Here is a 23,758-nt window from a genome sequence, read left to right on the forward strand (position 1 = left end):
TCTGATCATAAGAACTTCGAGGCTCTAAAGACCCCTAGGAGATTATTGCCCAAAGTCCGCTCGGCCCAATATTTCAAGCGATTCAATTTCAACATTAAATATATCCCCGGAGGGAAAAACGTATTGGCAGATGATCTGTCCAGAAAACCTCAGTTTGACAGCCACTGAGAGAAAATAGTACAAGCCTTAATTTCAGATGCTCAATTGACCGGCCAAGTAACCACTAGAACCCAAGCTAACCACAACCCCAAACACCTGGAATATAGGCTGACTGCAGAATTGAAAATGCCCCTATTGACCAATCCTTGGTTTCTGGGCCATCAAACCGAGTTGACAATAAATGATGGGCTAGCTTGGAAAGGGACTAAGCATTATGTACCCACAACCCTAAGACTACTGGTACTAAAGCATAGCCACGACTCCTGGCTGGGAGGCCACTTCGCATTCCTAAAAACCCTACATTTACTAAGTAGACAGTTCTAGTGGCCAAAAATTAAACCTGATGTCAAGGACTATGTAAAAAGTTAATGAATGAACTCATTAAAGAAAGGGTGGAAAGATACAAAGAAAAGCTTTGAGTGAAGCTGCAAAAAATTATAAAAAACAGGCAGATAAACATAGATCCCTTCAACCACCTTTTAAAGTAGGGGACAAATTATATTTGTCGACCAAGTATCTTAGGTTGAAACTGCCCAGTAAGAAGCTGGGTCCAAAATTCTTGGGTCCATTCCCAATTTCAAAGATAATCAATCCAGTCACTGTCCAATTACGTCTTTCTCGACTATTGGGGAAAATTCATCCAGTGTTCTATTGTAGTTTATTAAAACCAGCTACTACATTGATGATAAGACCACTACCACTCGCTCCCCCAAAACCGTTGATGGTACATGGGGAAACACATTATGAGATTCAAAAAATTCTTGATTATAGATTACACCATGGCCGATTGCAATATTTGGTCTTGTAGTTGGGTAAAGACTTGGGATGTTCATGCTGATCAATTGGTTAACCAATTCCATGAGGATTTTCCCCACAAACTGAAAGGTCCTCATGGTGGGGGAGGGGGTTAAGGACAATTTATTAACCCCTATATGTGTGTTGTTGTTTTTCTTTTAGGAGGAGTTTTCAAGGGGGGACGCCTGTCAGCTTTAAAATTCAGCTGCCACATTTTTTTTAGAGAGTTAGAGGAGTTGAAAAGTTCAAGGTTATTCTGTGTGTTGTATTAAGAATTTCCAGGTGCAGTTAATTGGTTCTCGTGATTTATGAAGTGTAGAAGTGGGAGGAGAGAAGGGAGCAGAGAAGGTGGGTTCTGTGTAACGTGCCAAAAAACTTTCACTTGGGAAATTGCTTTTGAACATGCCAGATCTGTTCCTAATAAATCAATTGGAGAGATAAAGTCTCAGAGTGATTGATATCATGGATACTTTCTGGATGCTTGACATATATAGCTTTTGCAATATCAATATCATATGACCCTGCAGCCAGGGGTGGGATTCATTTTTTTAACAACTGATTCTGTGGGTGTGGCTAAGTTGGTGGGCATGGCTTGGTGGTCATGTTATTGGCTGGGCATGGCCAACTCAATATCACTCATATCGAGGCACGCATCTCCTTGCCTGGCCTCTCATGACTGTGGGGATGTTGCAACAGTCATAAGTGTGAAAAATGGTCATAAGTCACTTTTTTCAGTGCCATTGTAACTTTGAATGGTCACTCCACACAAGCAAAGTACCAGCAAAGGAGGAAAAAAAGACTCTAGAGATGTTCCTGAGACAGGAAGTCTAGTCCTGCCAAGAATGTAATAAGGGTTAATGGAGAGGCAGTTTCTGTAAGCAACACCAGAATATTTCCTTCCTGCCTTCCTTACAGGATTAGGCCAGTAATTTCTTCTAACAACTGGTTCTCCGAACTGCTTAGAATGTTAACAACCGGTTCTAGCGAATAGGTGCGAACTGGTAGAATCCCACCCCTGCCTGCAGCTGTAGTTGTATGTAAAATACATATATTACAGCATCTAAATGTTATATAACAAGACAGAGACAGCTGCTGTTAAATAGTATGTGTGTTTTGAACAATTTTTAAAAAAGGAAAATGAGTCAATCTAAGATTGGTAATATGTGCTGGGCTCACTGAAGATATATACAATATTTGTGTAAGAACCTCTTGGGTCCTGCTTATTTGGTCATGACACAATCTATAGCAGCCTTCTCCAAATTGTCCCTTCCAGATGTGTAGGGACTATATGTCTCAAAATTACCAGCTGCTGTAATCAAAGCATATTACAAGCCAAGCAGACTCGATGTTTTTGTCTCGTAACATCTGGAAAGTGCCGCATTATGAAAGAATAAGAAATGAGATCTAAAATTCAAACACATTTTTTTATTTCAATTTCTTCTAGAGGCTGATTTAAGCAATCTGGACAGCATGCTGTATCTCTTGAAAGATGAAATCAGTTCCTCAAGGAAGAGGAGGAGATATCCAAGACATGCGGCTGATGATGACTACAACATTGAAGTGCTTCTTGGAGTTGATGACTCAGTTGTACAGTTCCATGGGAAGGAATATGTTCAGAAGTATCTTCTGACTCTGATGAATATTGTGAGTAACTTATTATTTTTTTGTGCCAGAGATTTAATTGAGTCCAGTTGGATTACTTAACAGGTCTTGCAAATGTCTATTGTATTTATTTATTTTTATATTGAGACTGTCCAAACCCTTGACGATTCTGTGTGACTTAAAAATAAATGTGAAACAATGCAAAGAAAAAAAAAGATAGCTTGACCAAAAGAACAAACATCCCATCTTATACTAGAAAAAAAACTAAAAAAGGGGATTCATAACCATGCTATTCCAAGGCCTGACAGAAGAAATACCTCAAACATTCAGATAATTACCTCTTTATCCAACTGTGAAGACTACGTTAGCATTTAAGCAATGCTTCATCTACTTCAAGTACTAGAGTATAAACCAAGTTGAGATCCGGAACTGTACAGACTATAGCTCTATTATATTCAACAACAGAAGTTCTTTACAACCAAACCTTTTCTACTGCTTCAAGCAGAAAAAGAGGAACCTTGCACATTGTAGAGCACTTTACTATATCCAAGACAGAAATAGAAAAGCTTGTTCTTGAAATCTTGAAGAGTTCTCATCAGTTAATGACAAAACTAGATAAACCCAATGTTCTATCTCAGTACAGTGCAGCTTTCTATATCTATAACCCTATACCTAAGTATCTCCTTCATGGATCACTGCCTTGTCATGGCAAAGGGGTTTGTGTAGCACAATGAAGCTATGAGCTATGCTGTGCAAGGCCACCCAAGATGGACAGGTTATAGCAGAGAGCTCTGACAAAATGTGGTCCACTGGAGAATTATCTCAGACACAGAGCACATCATGAGAAAGGCGGGGCTAGATGAATCACAAGTTGAAATTAAGAAAGGGAACTAAAGAGCCTCTTGATGCGGATGAAGGAAGAGAGTGCAAAAGTGGGCTTGAAATTCAACATTAAGAAAACTAAGTTCATGGCATCCAGTTCTCTCAATTCCTGGCAAATAGATGGGGAAGAAATTGAGGTATTGACAGATTTTATTTTCCTGGGCTCCAAGATCACCACAGATGGGGACTATAGCCAATAAATTAAAAGACACTTGTTCCTGGGGAAGAAAGCTATGGAAAATCTAACAGCATACTAAAAAGCACAGACATCACCCTGCCAACAAAAATGCATATAGTCAAGGCTATGATTTTCCCAGTTGCAATGTATGGCTGTAAAAGTTGGACCATAAGGAAAGCTGAGCGCCAAAGAGTTAAGGCCTTTGAACAATTATGCTGGAGAAGACTCCTGTGAACCCTTTAGACTGCAAGGCAATCAAACAGGTCAGTCCTAGAGATCAACCCTGACTGCTCTTTAGAAGGCCAGATCCTGAAGATGAAACTCAAATACTTTGGCCACCTAATGAGAAAGAAAGACTCACTGGAGAAGAACCTAATACTGGGAACAGTTGAGGGCAAAAGAAGAAGGGGACGGCAGAGAATGAGGTGGCTGGATGGAGTCACCAAAGCAGTCAGTGTGAGCTTAAATTGACTCCAGGGGATGGTAGAGGACAGAAAGCCTGGAGGAACATTATCCATGGGGTTGCGATGGGTGGGACATGATTTCGCAACTAACAACAACAACAATACCTAAGTATAACCCTAAGATTATTTGATCATATAATTCACTGGGGTTCCAATCCTATAAACACATAATAATGAATTAGATTCATTAGTGAATACATCCATTCACTAAATACATCTGAAAGTGGTTTATCAGTTTGTATTAATAGAACATAGCTTGGTAATTAGCTCTAAAATGTCTATATAAGAAAACACATATTTTAAACATAGATACAATCTCTTACAGTTGGAGTTCAAATAGAGCTCATTTACTTCAGCACCACAGCTTTCCATGCAAAGTCTATTTCAAATAGACTTTCCATGGAAGAATTGGGGAAACTCTTGCACAAATTGGAACAGGGCAGCATGAGGGCCTCTCTTCATGTTACTGCATGAAGACCGATGCAAAGAATGAGTTAAGAACTGCTTAACTCATTCTTTGCATCGGTCTTTACGCAAAAAGAAAATACACTGCTCAAAAAAATAAAGGGAACACAAAAATAAGACATCCTAGATCTGAATGAATGAAATATTCTCATTAAATACTTTGTTCATTACATAGTTGAATGTGCTGACAACAAAATCACACAAAAATTATCAATGGAAATCAAATTTAGCAACCCATGGAGGTCTGGATTTGGAGTTACACTCAAAATTAAAGTGGAAAAAAACACTACAGGCTGATCCAACTTTGATATAATGTCCTTGAAACAAGTCAAAATGAGGCTCAGTAGTTTGTGTGGCCTCCACGTGCCTGTATGACCTCCCTACAATGCCTGGGCATGCTCCTGATGAGGTGGTGGATGGTCTCCTGAGGGATCTCCTCCCACACCTGGACTAAAGCATCCCCCAACTCCTGGACAGTCTGTGGTGCAACATGGCGTTGGTGGATGGAGCGAGAGATGATGTCCTAGATGTGCTCAATTGGATTCAGGTCTGGGGAACAGGCAGGCCAGTCCACAGCATGAATGCCTTTGCCTTGCAGGAACTGCTGACACACTCCAGCCACACGAGGTCTAGCATTGTCATGCATTAGGAGGAACCCAGGGCCAACCACACCAGCATATGGCCTCACAAGGGGTCTGAGGATCTCATCTCAGTACCTAATGGCAGTCAGGCTACCTCTGACGAGCACATGGAGGGCTGTGCGACCCCCTAAAGAAATGCTACCCCACACCATTACTGACCCACTGCCAAACCGGTCATACTGGAGGATGTTGCAAGCAGCAGAATGTTCTCCACGGTGTCTCCAGACCCTGTCACGTCTGTCACATGTGCTCAGTGTGAACCTGTTTTCATCTGTGAAGAGCACAGGGTGCCAGTGGCGAATTTGCCAATCTTGGTGTTCTCTGGCAAATGCCAAACGTCCTGCATGGTGTTGGGCTGTAAGCACAACCCCCACCTGTGGACGTTGGGCCCTCATACCACCCTCATGGAGTCTGTTTCTGACCATTTGAGCAGCCACATACACATTTGTGGCCCGCTGGAGGTCATTTTGCAGGGCTCTGGCAGTGCTCCTCCTGTCCCTCCTTGCACAAAGGCGAAGGTAGCGGTCCTGATGCTGGGTTGCTGCCCTCCTATGGCCTTCTCCATGTCTCCTGATGAACTGGCCTGTCTCCTGGTAGCGCCTCCATGCTCTGGACACAACGCTGACAGACACAGCAAACCTTCTTGCCACAGCCCGCATTGATGGCACTGAGGCACTTGTTTGGGTTGTAGACTCCGTCTCATGCTACCACTAGAGTGAAAGCACCGCCAACATTCAAAAGTGACCAAACCATCAGCCAGAAAGCATAGGAACTGAGAAGTGGTCTGTGGTCACCACCTGCAGAACCACTCCTTTATTGGAGATGTCTTGCTAACTGCCTATGCTTTCCACCTGTTGTCTATTCCATTTGCACAACAGCATGTGAAATTGATTGTCAATCAGTGTTGCTACCTAAGTGGACAGTTCGATTTCACAAAAGTGTGATTGACTTGGAGTTACATTGTGTTGTTTAAGTGTTCCCTTTATTTTTTTGAGCATTGTATAACTCAACCCACCAAAAACATAACTGTAAAAGACAGGCCAGAAATAAAAGTTAAAATAAGCAAAAAAAAAAAAAAAAAATAGTAAGAGAACACCTGTCTGATCTTGATGAAAACAAATCACCGGGGCCTGATGGATTACATCCCAGAGTTTTAAAGGAGCTGGCAGAGGTCATCTCAGAACCACTGCACCATATGTTTCAAAATCCTGGAGCACTGGGGAACTACCAGAGGCCTAGAAAAGAGATGATGTGGTTCCCATCTTCAAAAAAGGAGAGAAAAAAACAGACCCAGGAAACTATAGACCAATCAGCCTAACATCAATACCCAGGAAGATACTGGAAAAGATAATAAAAAAACAGACCTGCCAACATCTAGAAACAAGTAAAGTAATAACTAGCAGTCAGCACGGGTTTGTTAAATACAGATCATGCCAAACCAACCTTATTTCATTCTTCAACATAGTAACTAAATTAGTAGACCAGCGAAATACTGTGGATATAATATATTTAAATTTCAACAAGACATTCAACAAAGTAGACCACAACCTACTTCTTAGTAAGCTAGAAAAAAGTGGAATAGATAGAACCACCACGAGATGGACTCGCAACTGGCTGACAAACTGTACTCAATGAGTAGTCCTTAATGGGTCTAAGTCTACATGGAGGGAAGTAAGCAGTGGGGTGCCACAAGGTTCCGTCTTAGGCCCAGTACTCTTCAATATCTTCATTAATGACTTAGATGAGGGAATAGAAGGGGAACTTACCAAATTTGCAGATGATACTAAGCTGGCAGGAATAGCTAACACCCAAGAAGATAGGCTCAAGATCCAGATGGATCTTGACAGACTAGAACACTGGGCCATATCTAATAAAATGAAATTCAGTATGGAGAAAAGTAAAGTCTTACACTTAGGCAAAAAAGACCAAAAGTACACATATAGACTGGATGAAACCAGGCTCAATAACAGTAACTGTGAGAGGGATCTTGGAGTCTTAGTGGACAACCAGCTAAATATGAGCCAGCAGCAGCCCAAAAAGCTAATGCAATCCTAAATTGTATTAACAGAGGGATACAATCAAGATCAAGGGAAGTACTAATACCACTCTATAAAGCCTTAGTAAGACCACACCTAGAGTACTGCATCCAGTTTTGTTCACCACATTATAAAAAAAGATGTTGAGACTCTAGAAAAAGTACAGAGAAGAGCAACCAGGATGATTAGGGGTCTGGAGACTAAAACATATGAAGAACGGTTACAGGAACTGGGCTTGGCTAGTCTAGTGAAGAGAAGGACCAGGGCAGGCATGACAGCAGTGTTCCAATATTTGAGGGGCTGCCACAGAGAGGAAGGGGTCAAGCTATTTTCTAAAGCACCTGAAGGCCAGACAAGGAATAATGGATGGAAACTGAACAAGGAGAGATTTAACCTGGAAATAAGGAGAAATTTTCTGACAGTGAGAACAATCAACCAATGGAATATCTTGCCCTCAGAAGTTGTGGGAGCACCATCACTTGAGACTTTCAAGAAGAGATTGGACTGCCATTTGTCAGAAATGGTGTAGGGTCAGACTAGATGACCTATATAAGGTCCCTTCCAATCTGTTATCTGTTATCTGTCTTGCTTTTTATGTTACACAATCATGCTTTACAGTATCCTCTGCTGAATCCCTTGTTCAAGCCAGAATTATGGATACTTCAAGAAAGATGCAATCTGGATTAGAAGGGATATATCTGGGGTTAGTAAGAAAGAGTCAATTCAATACAAAACTGAAAAGCCTGTGATTAATATATTCCAAATTAGACTGTTAAAAAATAAAAATAATAATATAATAAATAATAATACAAGTAAAGAGTGCTTCTGAAGTCCTAGTGAGACCTAGTTTGATAGTGATTAAGACACCAGGGTGGAAATGGGAGAGTGTGAGTTCTAGTCTCCCCTCTTAAGCACAAAGTCATCTGGGCAATCTTGGGCCAGTCACTCTCCTTCAGCTTAGAAAGAAGAAGGCAAAAGCAAGCCACTTTTGAAATCTTGCCAAGAAAACTGCAAGATGTTGTCCAGGCAGCTGCCAAAAGTCAGCAGTGACTTGACCCTGATCCCAAAGTCCTAGCAGAATAACTCCTGGATAGCAGCCAATTCTAATAAGTCTACTTCTAAATTTCACGGAAGAAGGATAATGGTGATTCATTCAGACCAGTTATAAGCAGGAGCATTAATGAAGAATGACAGGACTCTAGCATGAATAAAACCAGTGACACATGCCAAAGTTACAGATAACAGATAATCAGAGTTGGAAGGGACTTTGTAGGTCATCTAGTCCAACCCTCCACTTTTCCACTTTTTTCTAGCTTACTAAGAAGTAGGTTGTGGTCTCCTTTGTAGTGCCTTAGATGGGTCCATATAAGAATGTTACCAGATTCAGACAGGATTCAATAATCAGAAAGTTATTTCTGTGTCTCTCAGTCAATCCTATGCTTATCTTCCTTAATCACTGTCAGCTTATCCAGTAGCGAGCTCTGGAAAACCAAGAAACTTGCAAGTATTTTGAAATGCTCCATTTGATTTAACCTGAATCATTCTGGATTTGGTTTCCTCATGACCCTTATTGTTTTCAAAAGAATTAAATTTGCATATTTAACCTGTCAATCTCAGGATTGATAGGTGTTTATAATACTGAAGCCAGTAGGACTGACTATGACCATGTAGGACCTGATCATTTCATAGCTATACATCATAAAAGGAAGAGAAAGATTTCAAAAGGAAAACATTAAGAGATATTGAACATATGGAACATTTTTAGAATCCCTTCTACTCCACTATTGCACTGCATGGGTTAAGCATTTTTTGTTTCTCAATTATTAGTAACATAACCATTAATTTGCAAACTGAAATACAAAATTGTTGGTCTCTGAATTTTCCCCCCTTACCATTAATCTGTCAAAACTTCAGCTGCTGAGGTTAATTCTCAATTCTGATTGTACTATAAGTATTAAGCCAGTTTTCTGGGTTCTTTCCTCAATAACTCAATCCTGTTTTTTAATTTACCATGATGATATTGTGTATGCTTGATTATCCAGTGTGCTGATGGACAGATCTTGGAGTCAGAATAAATTAGGAAGAGAAACTCTTCGTTAAATAAAATTTTAAAATTTTAACATTTGTCTTTCTGTTGCATTTGAAGACTGCACTAATGTTATTAAAGACATTTTACTTGGTTGTGGGATTGAATGTAGTGGTGGGATTCAATTTTTTTTATTACCAGTTCTGTGGGCATGGCTTGGTGGGCGTGGTGTGGCATGGTGGGCATGGCATGGTGGGCGTGGCATGGTGGGCGTGGCATGGTGGGCGTGGCAGGGGAAGGATACTGTAAAATCTCCATTCTCTCCCCACTCCTGGGGGAAGGTTAGTGCAAAATCCCATTCCCTCCCCACCCCACTAACCTGCTTTCCAGTTCCTGTTCTCCTGTGCAGAGCAACAAAAGAAGACCCCGCCGATCAGTTTGGACTCAGGAGGCAGAGAATAGATGGGGGTGGGGCCAGTCAGATGTGGTATTTGCCAGTTTATTTATTTTATTTATTTATTTATTTGATTTGCCAATTGTTTACAAGATAATAAGTATAAGTGTATACATAGTTGTGAATACATGAAATGGGTACATATAAGAAAAATAAAAGAAGAATAAGAGAAACAATAGGACAGGGACGGTAGGCACGTTGGTGCGCTTATTCTCCAAAATATTCAAAATTTCCGCTACCAGTTCTCCAGAACTGGTCAGAACCTGCTGAATACCACCTCTGATTGAATGTATGTTTATGAATGTCTTCACATTTTTCTTTATATTAGTTATTCTCTTGAAAAAGAATCAGCAAATAACTTGAGATGCATATAGATGAAATCAAGAAAATCCTTGCAGTTAAATGTGCAGTTGAAAAATATGGTTTTTTTAAAAAAAACATGTTCAATTTAAAAGTAGCTATATAAATTCTACACAGAAAAACAGATTTTGAAAAGAAACATTTCCTTATCATGCCACTTAAATCTATTTGAAGGTATATAGATCCTGTAAGGAAGTCATACATTTTCAGTAAACTAACCAATGTTTTCATTAAGGAAATCATAATCTAATTTTAATTTTAAATCAGAGCTTTTGCAGAAATGCAAAATATTACTTTGTCTTCCTCTTTTTCTATCTCAACAAGAATTTCTAGAAGTCCCTAGCACAATGAATATTTATTCTCTCAAATTATCTGAGGGATTATTTCTAGTCTTTCATACCTTAGGGAACCCTTTATCCTAGGTATATTTTATAAGACTGGGTCACAGTTTGCCAAGCCTTTGGTCACCAAGGGTAACAGGTATCCATACCTCCCTTAGTTCCTGCCGAGAATTCATATTTCACTGATATTTATCATATCTCCCTCCCTCCCTCCTTCTAATTTGAAAAAGAATGAAGCAGAAAATAAGATGCTAACACAACCAAGTGCCAATTTGCAGTGTAATCTTTACTGCTAAAAATGCTTCCGGCCATGGAGATCCTTAGAAGAGTTGTTAGAAAAGTAAAGTAAATGACAGGGCAATGTAGAAATTGTTCAGTTTAGAAGTGTGTCCACTTACTCAGAACAGAGGTAAGCTGAGATGGTTGAGAAACTCCTCTGCAAGGCTAGAAGGCATACTTTTTGTCCATGTCATCCTGTGGCAGCCAATTTGAGAGACTGTGTTCCCTTGTAAAATCTGTCAAATATCCAGATGGGTTTAGCAGCCCCAAGAGATGGGGGAAACTAAATTTAGGTATAATGAGGATTGCTGTTTGTGGCTTTGTACAATTTGTAAAGTCCCATTACATTAATCAAACCCCTCAATATTTATTGAGATCATTGTTAAAGCTGATCTTGATAAAGACCTTTTTGGTGAATTCATTCCTTGGTTTTCCCAGGTTTGATCTAGTGTGAGAAGAATTAGCCGGCGAACAAAGTTGCTGTTGTCCACTTATGCCTGGTTGTTCTTTGAAATATTGATCCACAATATTTCCCTGAATAGGTTGAGGGTTGGAATGCCTAAACCAAAATGCTCAAGTGGAGGCTCTTAGCAGATAACAGCACACTGTGTGAATGTGGAAAGAAGCAGAATCCAGCCCATCTGGCTACTGCCAGAAACATATACCATTATTTTTGGCCAATGACAAAGCCAAGAAAGTCACTTCATCCCAGCATTTTATAGTTCGATTTATATATGGAAGAAGAAGAATATTAACCAAATCATGGCTCATGTAACCCTCCCCCCACCTGCACTGCAGTGATGTCTCCACATGCCTCATATATTACTGAGCCCAATTATCATTGACATAAATAATACAATATTTCACAATGCTTAATAAGAGTTCTGTGTTTCTAAAAAGAGAATATAGAAGAGTAGAGTTTTATAAATATAAAAGGATAGTTACAGTGGAAAATTACTAAGTACAAAGTTTTTAAAAATGGTTTTGAAAAGGTTGCTTGGAAAATTATATTAATATCTAAATACAGATGAGTCTGTCATCTGCACCTCTATAACTGCCTGGTTTGGTTCTGCACCCCAACAGGACAGACACAGACTTCAGAGGATAATTAGGACTGCAGAAAAAAACAATTACTCCCTTTCATCGAGGACCTGTACACTGCACAAGTCAAAAAGAGGGCTGTGAAAATATTTACAGACCCCTCACATCCGGGACATAAGCTGTTTCAACTCCTTCCCTCAAAACGACGCTATAGAGCACTGCACACCAGAACAACTAGACACAAGAACAGTTTTTTCCCCGAATGCCATCACTCTGCTAAACAAATAATTCCCTCAACACTGTCCAACTATTTACAAAGTCTGCACTACTATTACTATTAACCTTCTCATCACTCCTTATTACTCATCCCCTCCCACCTGTGATTGTATGACTTTAACTTTGTCGCTTGTATCCTTATGATCTATATTGACTGTTTCCTAGTATGATTTGATTGCTTATTGTACCCTATGACTATTATTAAGTGTTGTACCTTATGATTCTTGGCTCTTGATGAAGGTATATTTTCTTTTTTTATGTATACAAAGAGCATTTGCACCAAGACAAATTCCTTGTGTATCCAATCACACTTTGCTAATAAAGAATTCTTTTCTATTCTGTTAGGGGAACCTGTTTGCAAAAGCAGTAGAAATCACAACCAGATCATTCTAAATGTATTTCCAGCCAAATAACCTTCTCTTTAATTTTTTTTCAACAAAGGGATGGAGTCTGAAAAAAAAAATGAGAAACTGAAGTTCACATAGCATCAACTATTTATCAGAACATGTTACCTCTTTCCTTGAATTTATTTAGGATTCCAAGGATTTTTCCCTGACTGGTCTCTTTCTCTTCCTTGGTACCATTCCAAATATTATCATCTCCAAATCAATGCATCTGGAGAAGATCTGGGTTTTGACTTCCAGGTAGATGTCTCTTGCCTGTCAACCCATTCCTCAACTAGTTATTTCAGACCATTGCCTGACTGTCAATAGTATCCAGATATATCCTTGTAGAAAGGATAAAGCTCAAAATCTGTATGAGGAGATTTACATGGAGCTCAATAATTTAATGGTTCCTTCATTCTAAGGGTGCAAAGGTAATTATTTCCTGGGTTTCAATAAGTCATCCTGGAATGAAGAAATGAAATCCCACTTTATAATTTTTAAATGACATTTAAACAAACTGTCGCCATCAGTCCATTAAAATAAAATCTGAAGCCAACTGTATGGTTTATTTTTTATTTAATGCATGTGTTTTATATTGCGTGACCAGAATCTATCATAAAAACATGTGTATGTCCTGACATGCATGAGCAAGACAGAAATAAAAATTGATTTATTGTTGAAGCCTATCTTTTAATTTTGAAATGAAGTAACCCTCTCAGAGAGAGTAGTGACCCCAAAAGCAGCTTCCAGAAGGATTTCAAGAAACAAAAGCAAACTCATTGCACTTCTGTTTTGAACCATTTCTTCCAAGGCCAGATTTCATGCTTCCATTCCTTTTAAAATTATTGCATTGAATAAAAGTTGCCTATTATTCAGATTTTTCAGTGTTCTTAGCTAAGGAATAAAATGCTTCCAGAATGGAGAATTGTGCACTTCATAAGGGCTGAAGTGTATTTTGGGTCCAAATGATTGTGTTATTCAAGACACAGTAGAGTTTTGTTTCACTGTACACAGTTTCTCTCTACACAGTATCAAGAGTAGAGACCTTCAAATTTCTAGGTTCTATCATATCACGACCTAAAATGGACACCTAACATCAAAAACATCAGCAAAAAAGCACAACAAAGAATGTTTTTTCTGTGCCATCTCAGAAAGTTCAAACTGTCCAAGGAGCGGTCAATACAGTTCTACAGAGGAATTATTGAGTCTGTCATCTGCACCTCTATAACTGGTTTGGTTCTGCAACCCAACAGGACAGACACAAACTTCAGAGGATAATTAGGACTGCAGAAAAAACAATTACTACCCACTTGCCTTCAATTGAGGACCTGTATACTGCACGAGTCAAACAGGGGTCTGTGAAAATATTTACAGACCTCTCACATCCCAGATATAAACTGTTTCAAATCCTACTGCACGATATGTGAGAAGGTTTCTTTCTCTGGATGCTTTAATACAGTGAGTTTGCTGAAAAAGAGGAAGGAAAGAACAGCAGGCCCCAATTGATAACAAAAGACAGGAATGCTGGCTTTTTCTGACAGTTTCTCTAAATTCATAAAATCTAAGCTGCTTTGAGGAAAAGAAGATTATGAATGATACATATTTTCCTTTTATATTTTTTTGGCAGAATCACAGTTGAAAACCATGCCCTGAATTCTGAAGGCATAGAAATATTATTAATAATATTTAAAAAGAAGAGATTATCTCCACTCTTTTAAAATGTTGAGGCAACTTGCTGATTAAGGGGACCCAAATGGCGCATTCAGCTATTAGGAGCAGTGCAGAAAGATGGGAGAACTGCACAAATCTCTCTTCGGCTGCTCAGGTTGTCCCCAGAATGAATGGTGGGCTCCTTACAGAGTTGTATGGTCATGCGGAGTCAGCGTTCCTGATTCTCTTCATCAGCTATCCCTCTTTCCCTTCCTCCCCCTTCTCCCTTTCTCCCTCCGCCTCCCTCCCTCCTTCTATCTCCCCACAATCATATTTTAAAGCAACTTATTTGCATCACACTAGGATATAGGCAGTTGTTAAAATAAGCAAAAAAAATAGTCAGAGAACACCCGTCTGATCTTAATGAAAACAAATCACCGGGGCCTGATGGATTACATCCCAGAGTTTTAAAGGAGCTGGCAGAGGTCGTCTCAGAACCACTGCACCATATCTTTCAAAAATCCTGGAGCCCCGGGGAACTACCAGAGGACTGGAAAAGAGCTGATGTGGTTCCCATCTTCAAAAAAGGAAAAAAAGCAGACCCAGGAAACTATAGACCAATCAGCCTAACATCAATACCTGGGAAGATACTGGAAAAGATAATAAAAAAACAGACCTGCCAACATCTGGAAACAAGTAAAGTAATAACTAGCAGTCAGCACGGGTTTGTTAAAAACAGATTATGCCAAACCAATCTTATTTCATTCTTCAACACAGTGACTAAATTAGTAGACCAGCAAATTACTGTGCACATAATATATTTCGATTTCAGCAAGGCATTTGACAAAGTAGACCACAACCTACTTCTTAGTAAACTAGAAAAAAGTGGAATAGATAGCACCACCACTAGAAGGACTCGCAACTGGCTGACAAACCGTACTCAGAGTAGTCCTTAATGGGTCTAAGTCTACGTGGAGGGAAGTAAGCAGTGGGTGCCACAAGGTTCCGTCTTAGGCCTAGTACTCTTCAATATCTTCATTAACGACTTAGATGAGGGAATAGAAGGGGAACTTACCAAATTTGCAGATGATACTAAGCTGGCAGGAATAGCTAACACCCAAGAAGATAGGTTCAAGATCCAGATGGATCTTGACAGACTAGAACACTGGGCCATATCAACAAAATGAAATTCAATGTAGAGAAAAATAAAGTCCTACACTTAGGCAAGAAAAACCAAAAGTACACATATAGACTGGATGAAACCAGGCTCAATAGCAGTAACTGTGAGAGGAATCTTGGAGTCTTAGTGGACAACCAGCTAAATATGAGCCAGCAGTGTGCAGCAGCAGCCAAAAAAGCTAATGCAATCCTAAATTGTATTAACAGAGGGATACAATCAAGATCAAGGGAAGTACTAATGCCACTCTATAAAGCCTTAGTAAGACCACACCTAGAGTACTACATCCAGTTTTGTTTACCACATTATAACAAAGATGTTGAGACTCTAGAAAAAGTACAGAGAAGAGCAACGAGGATGATTAGGGGACTGGAGGCTAAAAAATACAATGAACAGTTGCAGGAACTGGGCTTGGCTAGTCTAGTGAAGAGAAGGACCAGGGCAGGCATGACAGCAGTGTTCCAATATTTGAGGGGCTGCCACAGAGAGGAAGGGGTCAAGCTATTTTCTAAAGCACCTGTAGGCCAGACAAGGAATAATGGATGGAAACTGAACAAGGAGAGATTTAACCTGGGAATAAGGAGAAACTTTCTGACAGTGAGAACAATCAACCAATGGAACAGCTTGCCCTCGGAAGTTGTTGGAGCGCCATCAGTTGAGACTTTCAAGAAGAGACTGGACTGCCATTTGTCAGAAATGGTGTAGGATCTCCCACTTGGGCGTCGGGTTGGACTAGATGACCTACAAGGTCCCTTCCAACTCTGATTATCTGTTAAATCTGTTTGAGATGTCTCCTATTACAGTGAATGACAAAGACTCTAAGGCAGGGCTGTCAAACTCCCAGCCTGTGGGCCAGATGCATCATGAGCTGGCCATGCCCTTGCCCGGTTTAGTGAAGGGGGGAAAAGTCCTGATACGTCACGTGATGCCACCGTGATGACGTGAATTTGACACCCCTCCTCTAAGGAAACCTTTCTTACCTTGGGTCTCTCCAAACATGTGGGACAACAAATGTGGTGTTGCTATCCAGTCTTCTCTTGAATAAATTAAAAAAATTAAACCTACCTAGTGATGCAGTACTTATTACCGGAGATTTTTAATTGGACAACAATTTGTCTGAAATAGTATTGGGTCTCTTGCTTGAGCAAGGGGTTGGACTAAGAGGCCTCCAAACTCCCTGCCATTATTCTGTTTTTTTTTATTCTGCTGGTGAAGTGCCTCAAAACTTGCCTTATACTCTTTATGGAGCCCTTATCTAATCCCGTTTATAAACGCCTCCAATTTACTTTATTATTTTTCCACCCTGAATTTTCCCAATCATGCAAGTTTGATATGTTTCTCTTTTGAAACAGAACTGGGAGTATACAGTAGGTGGGGAAACCTCACAGATCTTGTATAATATGTTACTCTTCAAGTAGCATTCATGGTTTTCCAATCATGACTGGGAATTTGGAGAAATACAGTCTTAATCTGTACTATTGTAGGTCAGGGCTACATCATACTGGCTGTCTATATGCTTCCTAATTAGCCCATTTCCATGAATTGTAAACAGTCAGCTACTAATTATGACATCCTTCTATCAACAGATTATATGATCTGGAGATTGCAGAGGAGGCTGAGGGAAACAGTGTTTATACATACTTTTAAGGGTTGGGTTTTTTGCTTTTTGTTTTGGTGCTGTAGTTTATAAGCAAAAGTTGAGAAGGCCAAGTAGCCTGAGGGAGGAACTTAATAAATCATAAATTGATCTTGAATCCAGAAGAGAGTCTGTAGCCTCTGACAGCCAATGTTGTTGTCACAGAGGAGACAAAGAATTCCAGACTAGCTATTTTTGCCAATGCATATATTTTGTGGATTTTTTTTTAACAAAGTTTGATTAGCAGCTGATATAGGATGATTTGTTAGAATGTTTACAGAACGGTCATGTCCACTGAGATTTTGAGGCTTACATATATTGTGCAGTGGTTTCTGTTGAGAACTGTTATGTCCTTCCATGCAGCCTACCTTCCAGCTGAAAACAGAAATGAATCTGGCCATGAAAATCTGCCTTCTATTAGAACAAACTAGCCCACTTTGTCCTTCCAGATTGGCCAGGGCTCTTCAGAGCTTGAAGCACAGTTTTTCTCATTGCTTTAAAGAAATGGAGATGTTAGGGATTGAACCTGCAAAACCAATGTTCTCCCCAAAAGCAATGGGATTCTCATATATGGTTTATGTCTCCTTTTCTCCCATCATTTACAAACCTGTAGCAACTTGTAACAGGTTGCATGCAAAAGGCTGAAGATTTGGATGCCAAAGACTTCCCCCCCCCAAAGCCTTAAGTAGATAGTATTAGGAAGAATCTTTTTGAAAGAACTGGTGTTGCTGTTTAAATACAGTGCCAGGCAAGAGGGTCAAATTCTCTAACAAGAATTCTCTAACAAGATAACTTCCTTATATTCATATGATTTGCAGAAAGAAAGAAAGAAAGAAAGAAAGAAAGAAAGAAAGAAAGAAAGAAAGAAAGAAAGAAAGAAAGAAAGAAAGAAAGAAAGAAAGAAAGAGAAAACTGCAATCCATCCATTGGGAATAAGCCCATGGATAACTTCCACAGCCATATTCATAGTTGGAATTGGGACAAATTTCTCTTCTGATCCAATAGAGATGGATGCTCTATGTGTTGAGCCCACTTTACAAAGTGATGGCCCTATTTATTAGCTATGTTATTCTCCCATTACCATAGCAATGCTTTTCTGTCCAGTATAAATAATGATCGGCAGAATATCTAATTTTCTAAAACAGTTTCATGTCTATTATCCAGACTGCTGTCATAGTATCTAACATGACTATTAAATATAGCTTTTTTTAAAAAAATTGAGCCCACCTAAACTGCTGTCCTCAGTACTGCTGTTGTGAAAAGTTCATGCTTTCATTTTCATTGTCTCAATGTTTTTGGTGGGATTGAATTTCATTTCCCTCTGACCTGCTGTGTATAGTTTCTCTCTGTCTCCACTGTGTGTTTGTTCATAGAAATGGGCATGTGCATTTGTGTGAGGATAATTCTTTCCAAATCCGATGTAGCAAATTCTAGTTCATGGGTATTTGTCCCAGCCTCTCTCAGCCTGGTCCCCTTTTGATTCAGGGAATGTATAACTTCTGAACCAAAGGTGCTTTTTCAGGAGTCAACTGGACTTTCTGATTTTTCTTTGAAGACATTTAGCTTCTCATCATCTATTTCCAATCTATAACACAGTCCTTTCAACAGTTCCAAGAAGGCTCCACACTAATTTGCACCACTCAGGTGACCTGATGACACAGATAAACCTCCAGGTGACCTTAATGACCCCCTAAAAGAATGAAAATGACCAGCTGTCTGCAAGGAGTAAAAATCTTTCAATTCCCCATCATCCAGTCAGAGCTGAAGAAGCTTCTTGGATGGAAGCAAAACATCTTCAAAGAAAAATTAGAAAGCCCAGTTGCCTCTTGAAAAAGCACCTTTGGGACAACCATGATCTGGATGACTGAGAATTTCCACAGACATATAACTTCTGAAACAAAGCAAGTTGTATGAAACCAGGTTTATAATTTTATGAGCCTTGAACATGCCAGAAGACTGTTGTCTTTGTTACAATCCACTCTAAAACAGTCATCCTTTTGGAAACTATTGAGAAATACTTTAATTGTGTAAGTTACCCTATCAAGCTTCATTTTTGTAAGTTGCCTATAAGATTTCTAATAGGTCAATAAAACTAATAATTACTTGAAATATAATTAAACCTGCAATCTTGCCATTCACTTTTTTCTTTTTCATGCACTTCAAAAAACCTTTTAGCTATGCATGGCTCCAAATATTATGATCAGGTTTAATTATTATTATTATTGAATAAACCACAATATTATTCACAGGTTCTAAAGTCATAAAACACACCAAGGTTTAAGGTATGATTTACAAACCGTGGTTCAGTTTGCATAACACATTCAACCACAGTTGATATCACTAGGGTCAACTGCATGAGCCCAACTTTATTTGTATGTTTTTAAAACTGATAATCAAAATAGGTGGATAACTTCTGCCTTTTAGGATCTATCATCAACAATAAGGAAGCAAGCAGTCAAGAAATATGCCACAGGTCATGGCTACCGCTTGGTTGGGCAGTCATGAAGTCTTTGGAAAATATATTCAGATGCCTGGCTGTTATACTGAAAAAGGAGGAAAGAAGGAGAAGCAGATGATCAGTACAAATTGGTTGGACCCAGTTACAGTATTAATTAGTGTACTGTTGGGAAGATCTAAAAGACATGTTAGGGATAGGCTGTCTTAGAGACAAACATAATCAATCAATGTATACATCATTTTTGACTGTAATATGGAGCCTTGTTTGTGAGGAAGGGATTTGTGAAGACTTGGCAATTCTCAGAGATACCTTATTTTCATCTTAAAAGTAATAAACAAACAAGTGCAGCCCACAGCTATGTTAATAAAAGCATGAGAGAGTCACAGAATGGTTTATCACTTTGTTCACTAAGATAAAGCATCCTTCTAAGTTTATTCAAATGTTTCATAGTATGCATAGGGTGCTAAAACTTTGTAGGATGAGAAGCAAAGGCAGGGAAAGGTACCCACTCAGTCTGAGTCTTCTAAGAAAGCTGGTGCTAGGCAAGAATTATTGTATCCCTGCTCTTATACCATTGAAGACAGAGCCATGGTGGCTCAGTGGTTAGAATGCAGGCTACCGTAATTCACTGCTCACTCCAGGAGTTCGATTCTGAGCAGCTCAAGGTAGACTCAGACTTCTATCCTTCTGAAGTTGGTAAAATGGGGACCCAGATTGTTGGGGGCAATATGCTGACTCTGTAAACTGCTTAGAGAGGGCTGTAAAGCACCATGAAGTGTTATATAAGTCTAAGTACTATTGCTATTCAGAAACTTGACAAGGTACAATGTCCTTACAATCCATAAACTTATGAGGCAGGTGAGTCTTGCACATCACTATCACCTTTTTTTAAATAGTTTTGTACCACCATTCCTCCCAAAAGCTAATTGAATAGGAAAGTTTTCTTAACTAATAAGTAAATACAAATTATAACCTAAGCATAACAAATGTGCTTTTTTCTTTTCTGCCTTAGCAATAATCCTTCATGTTCTTTTCTGGTGTTGGGGAAATAAAACAATATTTTAAAATGTCACAGCTAGCATTTTATTTCCAAGGTTCTAATTTAATACAGTGTTGCAGCTTGATTGTTAGGTAAATATGCTATTATTAAGTAGATTTTGAATTAAAAGTTTTTTACACGTGGCTTTATCCACACTATTGTCATGTTACATGGATATTTTCATGTTCTGTTGTAGGTTAACGAAATCTATCATGATGAGTCTTTAGGTGCCCATATTAACGTTGTCCTGGTAAGAATCATCCTGCTGAGCTACGGAAAAGTAAGTATAATTTTAATACCAATTTTAAACAGTAATTGATATATATATTTTCACCAATTGCATTGTTTTCTTTATAAAACTACGTCTGATAGTGTGATGAAACAATCTGCAAGTATACAGTAGTTTGGAAAATTTCATGGGCTTCCCAATCCAGGATGCCAGAGAAGACCTCCCCCAAAACCTCTGGTGTGTCTTCCAGGTTTCCAAAAAACCTCTGGCCACAGTTCACTTTTTACTTTTCTTCAGCCTCAGGTGACCAAAAGCACCTTTTCCAATTGTATAACTTTTCAGGATGATGATGTCAGTGATGCTCATTATTACTTTAAGTAGAATATATCACATATATTGTTCAACATAACCGGGACATTCCATAGTTGCATAGCAACTAGTTTCTCTATGTTTAAGGAATTTGTTAATGCAGTAAATTAGCTTTCAACACAGTAATAATTGTCATTTAATTCAAGCTAGGAATTTTAACAGATGTCATTCCTTGAAATTTTTATGACAAAGAAAATGGACAAAGTGCATGTTAATTAAGCCTGACTTCCAGCATTATTAATGGTAGCTTTTTGAAAATATTCAGTGAGTTGAAAATAAACCAAATGTGCTTGCTACTTGTCCTAAGCTTCTAAAAATCAGTTGCATACATCCACTGTATACTTAATAATGGTACGAGGTGATGCTGACAGGGTGGAACTTGTGTTATATAGACCAGGAATTCATTATGTAAATATTAAGCAGGTGTATTCTATTCTCAAGGCTTTATGGTTAATTGCACTATTGCTGCAAGATGATACAAAATTTGTTTAAGTTTTGCTTGGCTAAGAAGCACTTTGAATTATGCAGCAAATTAAAATTTAAGACCCTGAAAAATCAAAATAATTTCTAGGTTTGCAATGGTTCACCAACTTTCCCTCTCCATTAATCTCTGGAATAGTCTGATCAGATTTAGTCTTAAATGGTAGCTTCAGTTCACAAAGGACATGGAAAGAGATTGGTTTCAATTTCCTAAATCCTTGACAAAATTTTATACATAGTCTCAGTGAACCTTGTTTCATAATTCACATTGTATATTTTGGGATATTTGCCAAAACAGACAAACCAAATTTTGAGATTTCTACAGAGTTCCAAATAAGGCAGGTGTACATTTTCTAAAGTTATTTTTAGTGTAATTTTGAATAGTTTCCAAAACTTAATCCCTTAACCACATTGTTTCAAGAACATATATAGTATATCATGCTGTTTTCTTTTGGATTAAATGTTTACAGAGCACAGAAACCAATTAAGACAACGAAAAGGATGACATTAGAAAAAGAAAAGGAAACAGCTAAAACTATATTGTACACACTCCATTTGTTGTAACTCCCAAAATTTACTTACACCATCACACCGATATGTTAATTCATACCATACAGTGAGTTTTTAAAAAACTTCTTGTCCCTCTCTTTCTCCCTCTGATGATCTCATCAATTCCAGAATAATAGAGTAATAGAGTTGGAAGGAACCTTGGAGTGTAAGGAAATTTCTTATTTCTAGGTTGGTTCTTTCTTTGAATAGTTTCCATCACTGTCTCTTGTCCTGCCTTCAGGTGCTTTGCAGAACAGGTTTGACTTCCTCTTCTTTGTAGCAGCCCCTCAAATATCAGAAGACTGCTATCATGTCACCTCTAGTCCTTCTTTTAATAGACGAGATGTTCCTTTGTTAGACTAGACATTCTCTCCAGTCTCTCACATCTTTAAAATCACCATAATCATCTCTGATCCATTAAACACAAAGAGAGACAACACACTTCCTTCCTTTATCCCACAATGTTGAAATATTCGCTATGCATTCTATTTATGCGTGTACTTCTTTTACTACCATCGCATCAGATAGAGCAACCAGCTTTCAATTACATGTTTATGTGAAACAATCTAAATTTCAAATCTACTTCGGTTATCATATACTTTATTTGAATCAACAAATGTACACTAAACTTTCTTTCTCACATTTGCAGTTTTCTCAATGATTTTTTGAAGGCTAAAAATCTGCACTCTTTAGCGTAAAACTATACTATGTTTCCTAAATGTGCTGGTTGTCACCTCTTTCACCCTTTCAATCAGACTTTTCCCCAAACCTTCCCAATCTAGAAGCCCTTCTCTCAGTCACTTACACTTTAGTAAGCTTGCGTTTAGTCTGTTGCAACTTGCTTCTACAACTGGATGGGAAAGTGACAACTTGAAGAGCAGCTTCTGTCACTGCTGCTTCAAGAGCTGCACTGGAGGGAGATTAGTTGAGGTCAGGATGCAGTTCAGTGTCCTGGCTATCACCTTGGAAGTCCTTCATAGATTAGGATCTGGATTTCTTTGGGATTATCTTTCCCCCAACAAATCTTTTCCTCCAGTAATATGTTGTAGAAATGATTCTCCTCATTTATTTCTCTATTAGTATGGCTTTATATTGAATCTACAGTAATATTCTTATCTTGTAAATTTTTCTTAACAGATATATATAAAATTAGTTGGGTTCAGATTACTGGAAATATGAAAGAAGAGTAGCTAAAATTTGGTCTTTCAGCCAGAGACTGTTTGAGATGTGTTCTGTACCCTTTGAGATGTCCTATAAACATCCTCAGGATTGGAGGCATTTTATTTTTCATTTCTCCCCTTTTCTTTGGAATAGTATTCCCCAGGAGATTGGGATGGCCCCTACTCTGGGTTTTAAAACTGGCTTTTTCAGAGGTCTTAAGAGATGGGAATGTTGTGAGTGGCTGTGAACTCTTAGATCAATCCTGCTTTTATGTTTATTACTTTGTATGTAGACATTTGAGTGAACATCTGTTTAAGCCATGTATTTAAGGTAGGCAAAGACTCATAGAACAGTTATTCCCATGCATTCTTGGGTATCCATGTGGTCCAATCACATTTTCGTTACTATCCCATCCATCGAGGTTTTTTCATAACACTTTTTAATAAGATGGAGAAGGTATTAATTAGGTGACCAGCGTTAGCTATATCCATGTCATAATAATAGCATTCCTTACTGAAAATAAGAGTAGAATTAGTAAATTTGGACAATTTTTATTTGGATACAATCAAACTCCACTTTTATGTAAAGTGTGCTCATGCTTTTTTATGCAGGCCATGACATCTAA

At 38.6% G+C, this 23,758-nt stretch overlaps 1 protein-coding gene across 2 annotated transcripts in view; it reads left to right on the forward strand.

The window, feature by feature from the left end:
* Positions 1-23,758, forward strand: part of ADAMTS2 (ADAM metallopeptidase with thrombospondin type 1 motif 2) — a 305,104-nt gene that overhangs the window by 193,645 nt on the left and 87,701 nt on the right. For both annotated transcript variants that reach the window (XM_087955238.1, XM_087955239.1), the window contains exons 4-5: positions 2,399-2,598; positions 20,542-20,625. In XM_087955238.1, coding sequence (XP_087811364.1) covers positions 2,399-2,598; positions 20,542-20,625 — 284 coding nt within the window. The remainder of the gene's footprint in view (positions 1-2,398; positions 2,599-20,541; positions 20,626-23,758) is intronic.

Source organism: Notechis scutatus, chromosome 2 (genome assembly GCF_049901735.1).
Source record: "Notechis scutatus isolate UNSWTSFEM ecotype Mainland chromosome 2, rNotScu1.2, whole genome shotgun sequence".
NCBI classification, from domain to species: domain Eukaryota; kingdom Metazoa; phylum Chordata; class Lepidosauria; order Squamata; family Elapidae; genus Notechis; species Notechis scutatus.